Raw genomic sequence first — 17,742 nt, forward strand, 5'->3', positions numbered from 1 at the left:
CCTCAGTGTCAGGGGTTTACCCCTCCCAGGGTGGCCCATTTTCTTGCCTGGAAGCCAGCTTTACCAAGGAGATAATTCTTGTTTCCTAGAAATTGCCTTGGTATACATTTCCAAGTCAATGGCCAGCTCAGCACATGGTAGGTGCTCAACAAATGTCCCTTCTTTCGTGCTCCCCTCCCTACTCCTGAGGTGAATAGGGAGTAGCCCTCCAGCCAGCATACCTCCTGAGAAGTCAAGTTTCTTCGGCCCCCTCCCAGGAAGTAAGGCCTCTACAACTTCCCTGTAGTATGTTTTTCAAACCTTTATTTCAATGAAGGGACACTCTGTTCCAATGAAGTCCTCCTAGAGATTTTACAGGTCAGGGGACGCGGAATATAAAACTTGTGTCCCTTCCCCTGTGGCAGGGCTTCCTTCCCCTTCCCCAAGGTTTTGGGCTTCAAGGTTTTGGACACAGAGTCTGAGTTTCCCAGTGGGCAGATCATGGGAGCAGAGGTGGGAGAAGAATGACTGGGGACTCTAAGAGGGGTGGGAAACCCACAGCATTCACCACTACCCACCCAACCCTCTGCCCCATAGGCCTACTGGAGTTTCAGCCAGAATGCCTGGAACATACAGGCAACAAGCCCAGAATCTGGGATTGAAGGCCAGGAAATGAATAATTCCTTTCCCAGCCCTGCCCAGGTCATTGGAGCTGGCATGTCTGGTGACTGGTGATGGGCATCGACTGTGGAGTGATGGAGGAGTGGGACAGAACTTGGTTGGGTCCAGGCCCAGCTTGGCTCAGATGCCAAGGCTGTAATTGACCCTCTGTAGTATCCTTTATGGTTGTCTGTCCAAGCTTGCATACCCAAACTTCAGATGAAGAAACTGAGGTTCACAGACAGACAATGACCTGCCAGGGACATACAGTGACATCTGGGTCCTAGTGATACACATCTGGCCAGACCTTGCTGCTTTGCCCCATGAAAAACTGGATCTGCTCCCCACCTTGCAGGCAGCCCACAGGTTCTCTCCTCCATCCCCTGCCAAAAAGGAGTCGGGGGCAGCCCCCAGAAGGAGTTCAGCCTGCTGAGCATCACACAGCAACACCAGCGGGACCCCAAGCTGGCTGCAGCCACTCACCCGGCACACAGACATCTGGTTGGTGGTGAGGGTGCCTGTCTTGTCAGAGCAGATGACGGAGGTGCAGCCCAGGGTCTCCACAGACGGCAGGCTCCGCACAATGGCATTCTTGCGTGCCATACGCCGTGTGCCCAGAGCCAGGCATGTAGTGATAACAGCCGGGAGGCCCTCAGGGATGGCGGCCACCGCCAGGGCCACGGCAATCTTGAAGTAGTAGACGGCGCCACGGAGCCAGGAGCCACCATGGGCCGGGTCGGCAAAGTGGCCAATGTTGATGACCCACACAGCCACACAGATCACAGAAATGGCATGGGACAGTTGCCGCCCAAACTCATCCAGCTTGTGCTGCAGTGGCGTCCGCTCTGGCTCCACTGCCGCCATCTGGCTCCTGATCTTCCCCAGCTCTGTGTGCAGGCCTGTGGCCACTGCCACGCCCAGGGCCTTCCCCGATGCAATGTTGGTGCCCTGGCCAACGGAGAGACAAGGAGGGCTGCTTAGCATCCCAGCAGGGGCCTGGGACCCCTTGACCTCTTCAGGCTACCATAGCATTCCTATCCCCCTACTTGGCTTGTTTTTTCTCCATGTCACTTAATGCTCCCAGGCTTATGAAGCTATCTAGTGCTAAGCCGTAGCTGTCATCCCCATGACAGTGTTAGGTCCACGAAGGCAAGGACTTGGTTCAGCACTGTATCCCCGGTGCCTATCATGAGGCCTGGTACACGAAACACTGGACCAATACAGACTATGTGACTGACTAACACGGCAAAATACCAACCTATAAAAATGTGATTTGTAAAAAGCCAACGTGGCCACATGGGAGTGCCAGGCTGACTATGATCCTAGGTAAATGATCTGTAAATATTTGCTGAAGAATCCAGAAAATCTGATCTTAAGTCCATCCACTCCCAAGGCCTGCGTAAAATCCCTAAGTCCCGGTAAAAAGGCTACTTAGCCTTGAGCCTGTGTCCTCTTCTATAAAATGGTTCAAGAAAGGAGCTGCTCAGAGGAGGCTAATGACGTGGTGCCCTTCAGAAAGGTGGCCTGTGCTGAGGCTGGAGAAAAGGTAGGGACCTCTCGTAACCTCAGCTTCTCTTCTTTTGTCCCGAGCAACGAAACTTCCACTCCCCCATGCCTCTGCCCACTTGCAGGCCCCTCAGCTAAGGAAATAATCTGCAGCTGGCCAGAGCGTCTTCCTTAGAAAGCTGCCTAGGGACAGCTGCTGATGCTTGACCTTGCCTTGTGGGGTCCCCTCCCCACTTCAAAGCAGCTCGTCTAAGGCTTCCATACATCTAGGCAGGGGGGGGGGTCTCCTTAAGAACTCTGGGTGAATATTGCTTTCTCCACTTCTGTCCACTTCTGGGGAGGTTTTCTAGCCTTATAACTTGGTGCCCTGGGCCACAGCCAAATGGCCTGAACCATCCTTGTGGCTTCCGTGTTCAGCTTCAGGCTGTTTCTGGGCAGCTTGTAAGCATCAGTGCTCTCTCTGAGGCCCCAGAGGCCTATCATGCCCACCAGCGCTGAGCTGGTTTTCCCATCTGAGAAATGGACTCCACCACTTTGGCAACCCTTATCACTAGAGGAATCTCCATTGGGTGATTATAGGCTAGCTCTGTCCCTCTCCAGCTTGAAGCAGGATAAGCCTAGCAGGTAAGAGGAAAAGCTCTGGAGTCAGAATGTCTGAGTTCACATCCCAGCTCTACCATTCACTGGCTGTGTGACCTGGAAAATGCAAATAACAAGAGTATTTATCTTAAAAGCACCGTGAGGAATAAATATACGTAAAGGGCTTAGAACCGTCGCAGGCACACAGCCTTGAGTAAACACAAGCTGTTACCAGTACTATAAATTTGTACATATTGTTAATAATTGATGAGGTTCATTCTTGTAGGGCTTTAACTGATTGAATGTTAAAGTTTTTATTATCAGTGTCCAGACAAAGGCCCCAGCCATCCCAGGAACTTACAGAGAATAGCATGTTCTTCTTGTCCTGGTTCACAGCTCTGGGATCTAGGATGGCATCTGTGTGCTTGGTGACAGACACGGATTCACCTGGTCATGGAATCAGAAATCGGAAACCCTACATGAAGACACCCCCATGCCTGGACCTGCTCAGCCCTGCTCAGCCCTGGCCTCTGGGCCTCACCTGTCAGGATGGACTGGTCCACTCTCAGGGTGGTGGACTTGATCTCGATGAGGCGGAGGTCAGCGGGTACTTTGTCTCCCACTGCGGAGAGAGAGTGGCTGAGTGTGGCTTTGGGCACCACCCCTTGGCAGAGCCAGGAGGACTGCCAGGAACCAAGGGTGAGAGGTAGGGGCCTAGGCTGTGATCCCTGAGATAGACGCTGCTCCTACGCTCACAGTGTCCTGATCTGTCCAACAAGGTTTTGGCCGAAGAGCTTTGGAAGGATCCCACAGCTCCCTGCTCTGTGTATATAGCCAGAAATTTGGGAGTACAGAGAGGGAAGGGCTCACCAGCATCACATAACGGAAAGACACCCCCAGTGTACCTGCCACTTCTACGATGTCTCCAGGGACGATGTCCCGGGCGCGGACCCTCTGCACACCTTTGCGGTCTGAGCGGATCACCTTGCCCATCTCAGGCTCATACTCCTTCAAGGCCTCAATGGCACTCTCAGCATTGCGTTCCTATTGAACAGGAGGCAGGTAGGTGGTCTGCCCTCACTGGCCCTTGCAGGCTGACCCCTTGGAATGACACCCCTGGGACCCGGGATGGAGCTGCAGGACTCTTAACACCAAGTGGCGGTCACATGGAACAGCCAGGACACCTGAAGGCCCAGGCCCACCTCTGTGCCTCCCACCTGCCATATGCCCACGATAGCATTGGCCACAAGGATCAGCATGATGACCAGGGGCTCCATGAAGGCTGTTGTGGTTTCTTCGCCCTCTTCGAAGCAGGCCAGGACCTATGGAATCAGAGCTGGTGAGCTGGGACTCTTCTGTGGCCCAGGGGCTGCTCCCTATTTCCTTTATACCCTGGGTCTGCTGCCTCCTGCCTTGGAAGAGATAGCCCTGGGGAGGCCTGGGCTGGGAGAAGGCTGCACTGAGGCCTCGGCTTATCTGTAGGTAGTGACTGCCACCATTCATGCCCCACCCAGCCAACTTTCAGGATGTGGGGCAGTTGTACAGCTGGAGGTCTCTCTGCCTAGTTGTGGTTTTCCAAGTTTGATGCCAGACTGGCAACCGCAGTATCCCCTGGGAACTTGCTAAAAATGCAATTCTCGGGGTCTATCCCAGTCTTCCTGTGTCAGAAACTTTGGGGTGAGGCCCAGCAGTCTGTGTGTTAGCAAACGCAGATGCTCCCGCTACAGGCTCATTTTGAAGTCCACTGGCCAGAGAGGCATAACTCCACCCAGAGCCCAGGCCTGGAGGTAGAATACCTGATTAAAGTCCTGTTCCCACCTCTTGGCCCAAGTGGGTACTTCTCACTCCCTTCCACAGGTCTCAGAGTGTCCATCGAACTGTGGAGGGGTGCTGACACCATTTTAGCTAAGCTGTTATAAGGCACCTGCACTGACAGGCTTTTGTCTCTGTAAGAGTCATCAGTTTCCACAAGAACAGTTGCCAGGAAGGCCAGACACAGCTGGCTGGGCCCCTGCTTCCCTGCACTCCATGTCACCAACATGAGGTCTCCTCCCCAGGCCCTACTGGGCACAGGGCCAAGAGCAGGAACTGCATCCACTCTCAGTGTGGCCATTTCCCTGCATTACCTTCGGATTTCTGCTGCTCAGCCATCAGTGACAAGTACTGTTCCACCTCCCCATGGCCCAGCAAGGTCCAGGAGGGGTTCAGGCAGTAAGAATGGGGGAAGGGCAAAAGGAGAGCAGCCACAGACAAGCTGTAAGAGGTTAAGATCCAAATTCTTCCGTGGGGCACTGGGAGCCATGGAAGGGGCTCTCCACGAGGGATAATTTGGCAATATCTGGAGACTTTAGACTGTCACAACTGGGCAGTACCATTGGCATTGGTGGGTAGAGGTCCGGAATGCTTCTGAATGCTTCTAAATATTCCCGAGCTCATAGGACAGCCTCCAGACAAAGAATTATCTGGTCCAAAATGTCAACAGTGCTGTGGTTGAGAAAGCTTGCCCTAAGATGGGGAGGGGTAGGGATCATACATGTGCTTCTGAAAGCTCACTCTGACAGCCAGAGTGGAAGGGGACAGATGGGAGCGGTCCAGTGTGTAGGGGGCAGGCTTTGAGGGTTCAGGCAAAGGAAGCTGAAGTCTGAGCAAGGAAGGGGATGGGTAGAGGCCCAGGGATGTCCATGGCTGAGAGAACAGACCTCTGGTTCAGAGTCTGGGCCTCTGAGCACTGCCCAACCTGGCTTTCCCTTCCAGGCTTTCTGATGCTGTGCGATGGGGCCTTACTTACGAAGGAGACCAGGGCAGCCAACAGCAGGATGCGCACCAGGAGATCCTCAAACTGTTCCAGCACCAGCTCCCACAGGGACTTCCCTGAGAATCGGAGCACCATGTAAACCTTGGGTCCCTTACCAACTGACCTACCCTCATTCAGAGCTGGGACCACCTAGGAGACTACCTGGCCCACTCCCTCCCTACCATTCAAAGAGCAAGAGCCTGAGGCCTTAGAGGCATAGGTAGGTGATACTGGTGGCGGGCGGGGGGGTGGGTATGTGTCAGCAAATCCTCACTCTGTTGGGGAGAGGGAGGGACACAACCCAAGAGTAAATGGCTCAAGGCCTTGCAGCCCGCCCTGGCCCAAGACTCACCTTCCTCAGTTGGGAGTTCTGCAGGATCCAGGCAGCCACAGGAGCCATGAGGAGACAAGAGATAACTGAATTATGCAGTAGGACCATGGAGGAATCTCAGTAGTCTCTCCCAGCTGTGCCTACCCGGGCCATCATAATGGTCTAGACATGCTCCCACAGCTCTCTGAGGTCACAGAATGGATGGTCTGAGCCCAGAGGTTTCCATTCTTCCACTCACTTCATCCCACCCTGGTTAAGGAAGATCTGGTATGGCCTGACAAGACCAGAGCCAGGAGGGCCCTTCTAGTCCCTCCCCCATGTACAGAGGAGTAATGGAGCAAACTGGAGGAGAGATGGGACCCCTGAGATCACAGTAAGTTGACAGCTCCCTGTAGTGCTCTTTCTCAGATGGCTTTACAATCCTATTCAAGGCCCCACGTGGCCACAGCAAGGGAGTCCCTCCCTCAAATTGAGAACATCAGTCCAGGCTACCTCTGACATACCTGCTCCTCCAGGAGCACTGAGGTAAGGTCTACAGCATGGCCAGGCCAGCCTGCTGAGCCCTGCCCTACGTGGGGGTTCCCTCTGACACGACCTCAGCAGCCAGCATCCCAGGCAGTGTCTAACCTGCCATGGTTCAGTTCCTGGAGGTTGAGTCTCAACTTGTCCCCTCCCAGCCCCTCTACTTGGGGCAAGCCCCATCCCATATGTCCAGTCTGCAACCCACAGAACATTCTGAGGAATGATGTTCCCAAATACCACCAGGACCTGCTGTCACTTTACAAGCTCTATTTGTATCTCTTACATTTCCTGAAGCACTTTTTATTCCAGACAGAGTGGGCTACCTGGGTACCTGAAGTCTTTGAATCTTCCTTCCCAACAGCCCAAAGGATGACAGGGCAGGTGTTCACCCTGTTTCACAGCTGCAAGAACTGAGATCCAGGGTGGAAACATGACTTGAACAAGATCACACAGCAAATAGGCAGGTCTATGGGAAGAGGCAGGAGCTGGGCCTCAAAGGGTGGATTCCAATGGGCCTCTCTCTCCATAGGCTGAGCTTAGGTCCTGCTGAGGCCTGTCTGAGGCGCCTCCCAGAGTGAGCCTACCTGAGCCATGCTGCTGAGCAGTTTCCAGGCCAGCAGCATTGGCATCACCTGGGAGCTTGCCAGCAATGCAGACTCTGAGCCTCTACCCTAGGCTGGCTCTCCCTTCTTCTTCCTCCTTCTTGACACAGGTCCTTGTATCTGCCCACCTGTTTTTCACTCAAGTATCAGCAAAGAGTTTTCCTGTGGGAGCCCTCTCCCGAGACCATCTGTGTGGAAGATCTGGGGCACCTGGCAGCTGAACCATGGAGAGTATCAAGCAGCCCACTGGACTGCAGGAACCCAGGAGGGAAACATATAACCTAAAAATACATTTTCTAGCTTTTTCTCCCTAGTCCTATTTTAGGCAACAGCTGACATTTTCCGTGGAAAATGTAATCTCCAGTGTCCTGCATTGAGATTAAAATCAAACAGACTTTTTCCTTCTGATCTATTTAGCTGAAGTGAACAGGAAAGGCAGGGGGGAGGGCCAGGCCAGGTTTTCTGGGCCAATTCTCCAATGGAGCAGGGTCCTTTAGAGGTCATCTCTGCCATGCACCAGCCTTGGCACAGAACTGTTCTAACCTCATGACACACATCAGTCTGCTTCTGCCACGCTCTACCCAGGAGAGACTTCTAAACCCCCTACCTCTGTGAATGCCTTCAAGGTTCCTGACCAGAGGAAGAGTTTATCCATAAGATTCACCTGAATCCCTCCTGCGGTCTCCCTCGCCCCTACCCTCTGTCAGGCATGTAGCCCCTAGACCACTGTATAAGGGCATTTTTTCTGGGCAGGGTCAAGGCCTGGGGTTGGGAAGCAATGTCACAGGGCACACAGAGCAGCTCGAGTTCTCCACAAGCTGCCCTCTGTCTGTCTGGGTGATCTCTCATGTTCTCCCCTTCCGCATTCTGACCCCAAATCTGACTCAGGATCCACTCTTTGGTGGTCATTTGTTCCCCAGATACTTCTGATTCTTTCCCCCTTGTGGGCACATAGTAGGACTGCAGACGTCGTGCAAGTTACAAAAAGAAGGATGCAAGTTAGTTCTGGGCAGGGGCACTAACGTGGTGGCAGGAGACTCTGGAGTTAGAAAGGCAGTGTCCTGGAGAACTTTCCGTGCTGATGGAAGTGCCCTTTAGCTGCTCTGTCTCATATGGTAGCTACTAACTGCACATACCTATCGAGCACTGGGAATGTGGTTAATGTGAGTGAGGAGCCAAATTTTAAATTCTACTTAATTTTCATTCATTTAAATTTAAATAACCACACAAGGCTAGTGGCTGCGTATTGGACAGTGCAGATCTAGAGCTCTCTGGCCCTCTTTGGCCCAGTAACCAGCAACCTGTGAGATGGTGTCTGCTCTGTGAACCAGAATCACAGAGTATAGGAAACATGAAGCCCCCAGATAACCTGCCATTGAGATATGTATATATATACAGTGTGAGGAAGAAATGACCTGTATTGTTTTAAGTCATTGAGACATGGGGTTTGTTACTGGATCCTGACTGGTACCCCCTTCTCCCCAGACCTACAAGGTTCCCCTTCTACCCTTACTCACTCCCTTGGGGAAGGCTCAGCAGCCACGAGGTCACAGAAGATGCCCTGCCTACCTCTGCACATACAATGCACATGCTTCTAGTCTTGCCTGAGCAGCTGGCTCCCAGTGCAGTTCTGAACCTCATTTGGAAGGTAGGGTACCCAGCCAAATCCTGAAGGGCTGCTGTGAGGATTATCATCATTATTAATAAAAAACACATTTACTGAGTACCTTCTATGTCCTAAGCAGCGTGCCAAGTGCTCTACCTCCATTATTTCCGGAGATCGATGGGGAGGTATCATACACAAAGCATACACAAGGGCCCTCCACAGCTAGAGTAACTACAGCGGAATTATTAGTGTTGAGTGTGCCAGGTCCCAAGCACCATCTAGTGCTTTAACTCTCACGGGATTCCCAAACAACCTGACAAGGAAGAGACAATTATTATTCCCATTTTATAGAGTAGACAACTGAGGGACAGAGAGGTTGAATGACTAGGTTATGGTCATATAGCTGGGAGGTGGCAGCCCTGAACTCAGGTGGTCTGGCTTTTGTCCCCCTGCTTGGCACCTCCTGATTAGCTCCTAAGCTGCTCCGCCTTCCTACCCCATCCCACTGCCTTCCCTGGCCAAAGTCACTTGAGAGAGAGAACTTGGCATCCTACGTCCTGATTGTTAGGTTGGATGCCCTCACCCCATCAACTAACTCACACCTCCATTGTGACCCCAGAACCACTAGCCAAATCAGCCCTGCCCCAAAAGGCTCTGCTATCCTCACAGGTGGTTTTAGTGAGGGTTTTTTGAGAGTTACTAGGCTCTGTCTCCTCAGGCCTGGTCTTCTTCAAATTCTAATCCTGCCAAGACCCCAGACAACCCAATTTTCCCTTCACATGATTGGCTCCCTGGGCCATGGAGGAACTAGGAGGGGCCAGGAGACTAGCAGCGATTAGGAGAGCACCCTCCCAGCCTCTCCCCAGGCATCCCTGTTAGATGTTATTTCCCTCTTGCTATCCTCAGGCTGTGTGGGGGAGGGAGTTGAGCCCTCAGCAGTGCCAGATATCCCACTTTTTCAATGGGGAGAATGGCCCAGCCCTGCCTGCCTCTTGATGTCCTTCGCCAGGCTGTGCAGGAAAAGATGGTAGTAGGAAACACTGCCCCCCATCCTAGCTGGGCCTGCCTGGTGGGAAGTAACCCCTCATTATTCTTCTGAAATAGTGTAGCTCTGGACCTCTCACCTGGTGGACTCTGCCAGACAATCCCTGCTCTGGGTTACTGATGCCAGACTGAGCTGGCCTATACCGCCAGATGCCCAATGTGGGGCTGGCCTGGAGGGGTCTGAAGTTAGTCTGTGGGTCCTGGGGGGGGCAAAAAGGAGTATAGATCAGAGAAGCTTCATGGTTTAGAGCAAGGAGTCTGGCCCAGAGGGCTAAGTTCATGTCTTGCTCTATCTCTTAATAGTTCTCTGGCTATGGAAAAGTCACTTAACCCCTTCTGTGCCTCAGTTTCCCATCTGCAAAATAAGTATAATAGTAACTCCTCTTAAGTCACTGTGAAGATTAAATGACACGCTATTCATCAATTGCTTAGAACAGGCACAGCGCATGGTAAGTACTCAATAAACATTAGCTATAATATTAGTTGCTAGAATGAAGCTCCATGCCAGTAGGACTTTGTTAAGTGCAGTGTTTCCAACACCTGAAGCAGTGCCTGGCACATAGTAGGTGCTCAAAAAGATCTGTGAGCGAGTGAATGACCCTGCCTGTGCCCTACTCATGGACCCTCAATGGCTCTTCTTGGCCAGCAGAATTAAGACCAACCTTAGGATGGCCTTCAGGGCCTTCCTGGATCTGCCTGAACCTGGCCATCCAGAATCCTCTTATAGCTTAGGCATACGTCCATCTGCCAGCCAAGCGAGATGCCTCAGAATTGCTACCACCTTCCCTGGTTTTGCTAGAGCTTCTTCCCCCTCCAAGATTTTGCTCAGGCCATTCCTTCTGCACAGAGTACCCTTCCCTAAACCCCAGCCTTTCAGGAAGGCTTCCTGGAAAGCCCCTCCCCCTATCACCCTGCCCTTCTTTACCAGTCATCAGTATCAGGGCCACCTGAACCTGACTTGAGTACTTCCAGGATGGGGAGGGGCTGAGTCATCCCCGGGTCCACAAAGAGCCTCACAGAATTGTTTACTCAGTTGCCCCACAGTTCAGGTAAAGGCCCTGGGCCCAGTGCCTGGAGCCCAGGAGAAGTGGGGTGCAGGGCCAAGGCTGCCCTAGGCTCCATGCACCACCTGCTCTCCTAATCTACCCTTTTGACCCCTTTCTTCTCATCTCAAAACATTGGAAACTGGTATTTCAACTTCTAAATGTCGGTTCCAGCCTGGAGAGACAAGAGCTCACCAAGGTCTTCCTCAAAGGTCAGGTTACAGGGCAATTAAATCACCACTTGCAGAGTCAGGGAGACGCCTTCACTGAGCAGACCCCACCCAGCCCACCTGACCCTGTCTGGGTCTCAAGGACCTACCTAGTGTGGACAACATGGTCCTTCTCTCAAGGGGGCCTTGGGAAGCAGCTGTCCCAGTGCAGGGATCTACAGCCAACCTGACTGATCTGGCACTAGGAAACCCTGGCAACGGGGTTGCTTAGCATCTGTGTGCCAGCTGTGCTGTGGACAGACCCAGCCCTGCCTCAGGGAGCTCCTGGTACAAGGGGAGGGGTGGCTGCTCCTGGGAGGGGGCTCTAAGACTGTCCAAGAGGGCCAGTGGGCATGAAATCTACAGGGAAGCCTGAAAGACCAACACCTGCAAGCAAAACACACCTCCCTCAGATCCAAGAGCCATTTCACATCCTGAAAGGCCTTCAGGGGATCTCTTTAGGGGTTCCATGTCTGTAACTGAGGAGGACACTGAGGCCAAGGAGGGACAAGTCTTCCTGAGGCCACCCAGAGATTTGGACCACTCAGAGCTCACCCCGTCATCCTGCTTGGCCCCACTCCCCTTGGCCAATTTTCCAAGGGCCACATATCTGTATTTCCTGAGTTCCAAAGGTCAGTTGGGGTCTGGGCTGAGGGCAGGAGATAAAGTCACAGCCCCAGGCACCACTGGCAGTAATCTAAATCTGGCCAACGCTTCCACCTGCAGCTCTGGTGCCATTGTATCCATGACACAGATGGGCAGTGTAAGGCCCAAGATAGCAGGCTCTGGTTCCTGTTAGAGACCCTCCCCCAGAAGGGGAACAACCCCAGACTTCTGGGATCTTGCATGACTCCCATATCACTGGCCTCTCCAGGACCACTGGGTGTTGGTGCACTTGGGAGGACAAGCCCAACACCATTCAGCCTCTTGCTTTGGCTCATGCCCAGCAAAGGTGATGGGCAGTCCGTTCAAGGACATGAGGAAATCAAATAGCTCCTATATATATGGAAAAATGCCCAACCCAATTTGTAAACAGTGAAATGAGAAGTAAAACTATGAGAAGCCCTTTCTTTACCATCAGATGGGCACGGATCAAAATGTCTGGTAATGCACTGCAGTTGTGCAGGGGTGTGGAAACAGGCATGTCAACTTTAAGGAGAACAACTTAATAACAGCTGTCAAATTTACACTACACATGCCTTTTGACCCAAGAATTCCACTTCTAGGAATTTAACCTTTGGCAATATTGACAAGTGTGTGGCAAGTGATGTGGGGACAAGAGTATGCCTTGTAACCTGTCATAGGAGAGGTTATGAACAATCCAAGTGCCCTCCAAAAGCCGGGCAAAGAAATACTACAACAGCCACATGAAATTCTGCATAGGAAGACTGCAGATGCCCCACATGGCACCATCTCCAAGAGTGATTATCACGGAAAAACAGGGGCAAAACAGAACTCACGATCATTACCATTTGTGTAAAAAAGATCACAGATCTAGATGTGTATGTACACAATATCTTGGAAAGGAGACACAAAACACTGGGAACACTGTGGTTGGGGACAGGTCTAGGGAGACTTTATAATGTCTTCTGTACCCTTTGAATGTTGTACTATGTGCACAGTTTCATTAAAAAACAAACAAACAAACAAACTGAAAGGATGTAGAAAGCCTCTGGAAGAAGCTGAATCCTGTGGGCACCTCTGGGACCTACAGAGCAGGGCATGCTCACAAGAGGTGCTGGACCAGGAGCCTCCTACTCACCGCCCTGTTGAGGTTTCAGAGGACATGTCTATTCACTGGGGTTGAGATAGGCTGTGTTCTGTGTGTATGGGGGACTCCCGGGTGGCAAACTCACCCGCACTGCTGAGGAAGGAGGAAGAGAAGGTGGCAGGGCAGGATCCCCAGTCCCTGCTTTACAGGCTCCCTTCCTCCATCCACCAGCAGAATTTGCAAACCCTAGGACTTAAGCAAATGAGTTCTTTGTGGTTTCCAGCACTAACAACTTTGCAGGTGCATAGACTCCTGGGGTGGGGGAGGACACTAGTCCCTGGGGTGTTTCCCTCCACCTGTAGGTTTGGCTCACCCCCACCACCCAGCTGGCCTGGAGCCTGGCCCAGACTCTTCTGCTACAAGGAGGGATGGCTTGGTGTGCGCACTTACAAGCAACCCTATGATGAAGAAATCAAGATATAGAGAGGAGAAGTGGCTTATTTAGGATGACACAGCTATGAAGAGGGCAGAGCTAAGGTTCAAAACTCTGTCAGCCCTACCCAAGAGATCCGTATACCACTCCAGATCACCCAAGAGAGAAAGACCTCCCCGGTGCCTATAGAAGCTGCAGGACACCGATGCCTCCTCTTCAGCTGGGGCTGATCAGAGTAAGAGTGTGAGGCAGGAAGGGGCAACTGGCTCCTCTCTCCTCACCCGAGGACTTGCAGAGCCCTGAAATGCTTCCAAAGGAAGAAGCCAGTCAGTGATCTGAGGGATCTCTGGGGCCCTGTGAGGCTGGTGGCATTGCTGGGATAGCTACTGCCTAGCTGACCCATCTCCTAGCACAGCCACCAATACCATGGATCCAGGGTCTGTGGAACAAGTGACTCCCTTGTACAGACAGAAAAAGTGAGGCTAGAGAGGGTTAGGTACCCAATACCAGTTCTACCAAGTATTGTGTGACCTTGGGCAAGCTAATATGCTGGTGACTCAGTTACCTCCTCCATAAAATGGGAGTGACAACAGTTGTTTTCATGGAGTTGTTTTGGGGAATAAATAAGAGAGGCAAAGTGTTAAGAATGGTGCCTGGCACATAGTAAGTGCTCAGTGATCACTAGCTTTTATTATTATTACTACCAAAACACAAGGGAACCAGGGGAACCCATCAACGGCCCCCAACCAATGGCTGCATATCTACCGTCCCCTGAATGCACATCCACCTCTTCGGTGACCTATACACCAACATCTTATCCATCACCTCACACAGATGCTCAGTGGCTTGCTCACCCCCAAATCCCCTTACCCACACAAAACAACATAGGGAAGAACTAGAGGTTCCCTCCTTCTTAGGCAGCCCCCCTGCTGGATCAATGAACACATGGGAACCAGGAAGAAGCGGGATGTTTCCCAGGGCTACACAGGGCCTTTGGAGGCAGAACCAAAGGCTGGGTCTCCAGTTTTCCTTGGGATTCAGGACTCCCAAGATGGAGGCCACAGCAGCACAAGAGTGGCTATGGAAGCCCAGATCTGCTGCCCTAACCCCCATCCCCACCCCAAGGTTCGGGGACAGGTCCTGCTGTCTTGCCCTCTAGCAGCAATGACACCCTCCCTGCCAAGTCACTAATGGAGGATATTAAATAATATTTATCTCTCTAGTTCCTCCCACAGCTCAACTAAATATAGCAACTAATTTTTTTGGAAAAGCATTTCTGCTCCAGAAAGATAATATTTATATAAGAGGTGGTTTTCATAAGCCAATACAAAACCCAAAACTTCCTTTCTGACAGCTCTCAGTAATTTTAGCCATCCCTGAGCCGTGAGACACTCAGGCCCGATCACTCTCCCTTCTGGCTGGCTGGGATCCCTGAATGGGTGAGGCCCCAAGTCCTAACACAAAGTGGGTCCAGGCTGCACTTTGGGGATGGAGCGGACATTTTCATCTGGATCCCTAACATTGTGCCCAATGCCCTGGGGGAGGATGAAGAGAGTGGCAAGTGACTTGAGGAGGGGATGTCTACATTTTCCACCTTCACAGGGCCTCCAAATGTGCCTGGGCCCCCATCTGGATAGTACTTGGTATTTGTTATGCCTTCTGGCAGATGAAGAATCACAAACTCCTTTGAAGCTAAGGAAGAAATAATGCCATTTCCACCCAAACAGCAATAGCGGGAAGGCTCCCTCCCTGCCCAGAGATGATCAGGTGCTGCTCCAGGTCACACAAGAGGGAAAGGCATTCCCTGGCAAATCCCTGAGTGAGGCCTTGAGTCTGCCCGCCCCCCGCTCCACCCCCCACCCCCGCAAAAGGTGGGTCTCCTGCCTCAGCAGTTCAAAGCCCCCACTGACTCCCGCCAGCCACATCCGCCTTGGGTTGCTGAAAGAGGAAGACCTGGGGGTGGGGGTGGGGGTGGGGGCACCAAGGCTGCCAGCTGACAAGCTGCACCTTCTGGAGGTTTTACTGAGCCCCCAGGGAGACCTTCAGGGCCAGCTGGGAGGCTGGGTCTCAGGGTCCCTGACTGGTCCCTGGCCAGCTGATCTCCGCGTGTGCATCTGCATGATGAGGGCAGGCTGCAGGGCGGACAGCGGATAGTGGTGGATTCAAGCTTAAGGGAGTGGATAGGGTCGGGGGTGTATGTGGGAAGCTCGGAAGGGCCTCACGGGTCCCTAGGTCAGGGGGAAGGGGAGCCAGGCGTCAGGTCTCTAAACCCGAACCCGCCCAACCTCCCGCGAAGGTGTCCGCACAGCCCCTCCGAGCGCCCCAAAGGCATCTGCATAAGTTTCCGGAGCTCTCGCTTCCTGCCAGCCCCCGGGGACCGAAGACTGTAAGGGGGTTGGACCGCTCCCCGGTTTCGGAGTAGGAGAGTAAACTGAGACCGCGGCGCGTGCGGCCCCTAGCTTCCCCGGCCAGGCCCGCGCTCTCACCGTTGGGGCCGTAGCGCTCCCGCGCGTCAGACACTTGCTCCGGCCTCAGGCCGCTCTCGACCGTCACCGAGAAGCGCCTCAGCACGTCGGCGGCCGGGAGCAGGTGCGCCGCCTCCATGCCGCCCGCCTGATTTTCTTCGCGGTCTGCACGGTCGAGTCCGCCTCTTCGCGGGGCTACTGCGCGGGGCGCCGGGAGTTTGGGCCCGGGCGAGAGCCACGCGATGTCATGTCAGCGCCGGGACCTTCCCCGACGGCAGTGGCTGCAGCGGCTTCGGAGGCGGGCGCCAGGATGCAGCGCCCTGGGCTCCCTCCCCCGGGCGGGGCGGCGCGGAGCCCGCCCCCGCCCTCACACCCCTTCCGGCAGCCCTCGGAGCCCGCCGCCGCCCCGCCCCCGCAGTGCCCCAGGACCCGGAGGCCAAGCGGCTCGCGGGTTCTGCGGAAGAGGAAACTGAGGCAGCCTGCGAGGAGTGCGCCGAGCGTGGTCGGAACGGGTGTCAGTACCTGTCGGGAGAGCTATGGGCGCCCCCAGGGGCCGAGAGCTGCGGCGGGCTGCGGAGCACGGGTCTGTGAGCTGCCTTCTTCTGACCCTTCCTGGGTCCAGGGAGGTGGTAAAATAGAGGTGTCCTCGGAAGGGCTTCCTACCCCCGAAAATTTGCATTATGCAAAACCCAAAAGCCTGTGAATAAGCGCATCTATGGAGATTACTTAATGTATTCTTTTGAAGTTTGTGCTTTCTTTATCTCTAACACATTTTTTGCACTGCACGGTTATTCCTCATGCAACCGAACCTCGGATAATGAAGTGGTATATGTGAAAGAAAACCAGTATTGTTATCTTGGACTCATACCCTCACCCCAGCCGGAAATGTAACTTCGTAGGTGGGCACGGGGCTCCCTAGAGGCCTGAAGGGGTGAGGTGGAGGCCTCTGGCCAGGGCCCCCAGAGACAGTGATCCTGAGCGGGGGAGGGGGAGTGACTGAAGAACCCCCATTCCAGCGCTTTGCTTTCTGAGTCGCTGCTCTAGGGGTGACAAGAGAAAGGGCTGCAGGTCAGGAAAGCAATCTGTTGAAGGCAGAAACCACTGACCTCACCAAAAGGAGGAGCAAGGAGAGCAGTCTACTTCAGGCACCCCTTTTAAGACCCAGCCAGTCTCATCCCATGGGCCATCTTACCCCCCAACCAAGCTGGCCTCTGCTGTCTTGCCCCTCCGGGTTCCACCTTGGCCACACAAGGTCCTAGATTCCAGGATTGAGCCCACCCAGACAGCTGTTCAGACCGTAAACTCTATAGAGTGTCTGTAGCCAGAAAGCGTTCCCAGATACTGCAGTTGCACACACAGGCCTCAGCTTCCAGCCTGGCCCCTGGTTGCTGACCTCTATGCAAACCATGTGTACCCCTAACACTTGATCACTTCCTGTCGGGAGAGAACTGTAGTCCTCCTCCTCCATCTCATCTTCACTATGCCTCCTTGAGCATAGAGACTCTCAGTGAGTTTATGCTTTATCTGCACTTGGACAAACAGCTAGTGGCCAAAGTGGCATGGCCACAAGCATGCTGTCTAAAGGGCAGGTTTTTCCTCTCCACCTCCCAGCTGCCATGTACTGAGAACTTCAGTGCTGGCATCTGGTTCCAGCTCTTTCTAACTCCCTCGCGGGACTGCTGGTTGGCAGAATTTACAGCCTGTCTGGCAGTGGGCATGCCTCCCTTACCTCACCAAGGAGCCAAGGTGAAGCATGGGGAAAAGGTAGGTCTTAGAAGGATTTAGACATGTGAAGAAGAGGGTGTTGCAGTCAGAAAAAACAGCCTATGTAGAAAGTAGGAAACCTCAGCTGTGTGCAAGACAGTGATTCAGTCCTTCAGCGTGGCTGGATCATAAGGAGCATGAACACCAGGATCAGGAAGGTAAGTTAGAGAGACCGGAATGTGACACTGAGAACATTCATGTCTATATAAAGGCCTACATTTTGTCCTGAAAGGTTTTTAAACAATAAAAGATGGAGCTTCCCCTGGAGCTTTACAAGAGGGGAGCAGAGGCTGAAGGGACCCCGCAATCTTCCTGACGGAAAATGAGGCAGTGTGAACCAAGGCAGAGACAGTTGCAATGGACAGGATCCAGTAATGGATTAGATTTAGTAGTGAGAGATAGTTAGGAGTCACAGGTAACCCCCAAATTTCTGGCTTCAGTAGCTGGGTAGGTGAAGGGTTCAGCCAATTGATGTGGGAAAAAGAGGCAGGGGG

The 17,742-nt window shown here is 53.2% G+C and overlaps 1 protein-coding gene across 9 annotated transcripts in view; it reads right to left on the reverse strand.

Moving 5' to 3' along the window:
- The window catches only part of ATP2A3 (ATPase sarcoplasmic/endoplasmic reticulum Ca2+ transporting 3), a 39,699-nt gene extending 23,902 nt beyond the window's left edge, over positions 1 to 15,797 (reverse strand). For 2 of the 9 annotated variants that reach the window (XR_004381579.1, XM_032848977.1), the window contains exons 1-8: positions 15,506 to 15,795; positions 5,871 to 5,888; positions 5,513 to 5,595; positions 3,942 to 4,046; positions 3,630 to 3,768; positions 3,266 to 3,346; positions 3,086 to 3,171; positions 1,123 to 1,587 (exon numbers count right to left, since the gene is read on the reverse strand). Coding sequence is in view for 8 of the 9 variants with exons in the window: in XM_032848977.1 (XP_032704868.1) it covers positions 1,123 to 1,587; positions 3,086 to 3,171; positions 3,266 to 3,346; positions 3,630 to 3,768; positions 3,942 to 4,046; positions 5,513 to 5,595; positions 5,871 to 5,888; positions 15,506 to 15,623 (1,095 nt within the window). In the remaining variant the exon portion in view is untranslated. Of the gene's footprint in view, positions 1 to 1,122; positions 1,588 to 3,085; positions 3,172 to 3,265; positions 3,347 to 3,629; positions 3,769 to 3,941; positions 4,047 to 5,512; positions 5,596 to 5,870; positions 5,889 to 6,654; positions 6,945 to 15,505 lie in introns of those variants that run through there. The other 7 variants (XM_032848975.1, XM_032848980.1, XM_032848976.1 and 4 more) reach the window with 7 other exon arrangements.
- Between the last annotated feature and the right edge of the window lie 1,945 nt (positions 15,798 to 17,742).

The sequence above is a fragment of the Lontra canadensis genome, unplaced genomic scaffold (assembly GCF_010015895.1).
Source record: "Lontra canadensis isolate GAN:19392208 unplaced genomic scaffold, GSC_riverotter_1.0 scaffold217, whole genome shotgun sequence".
NCBI lineage: Eukaryota > Metazoa > Chordata > Mammalia > Carnivora > Mustelidae > Lontra > Lontra canadensis.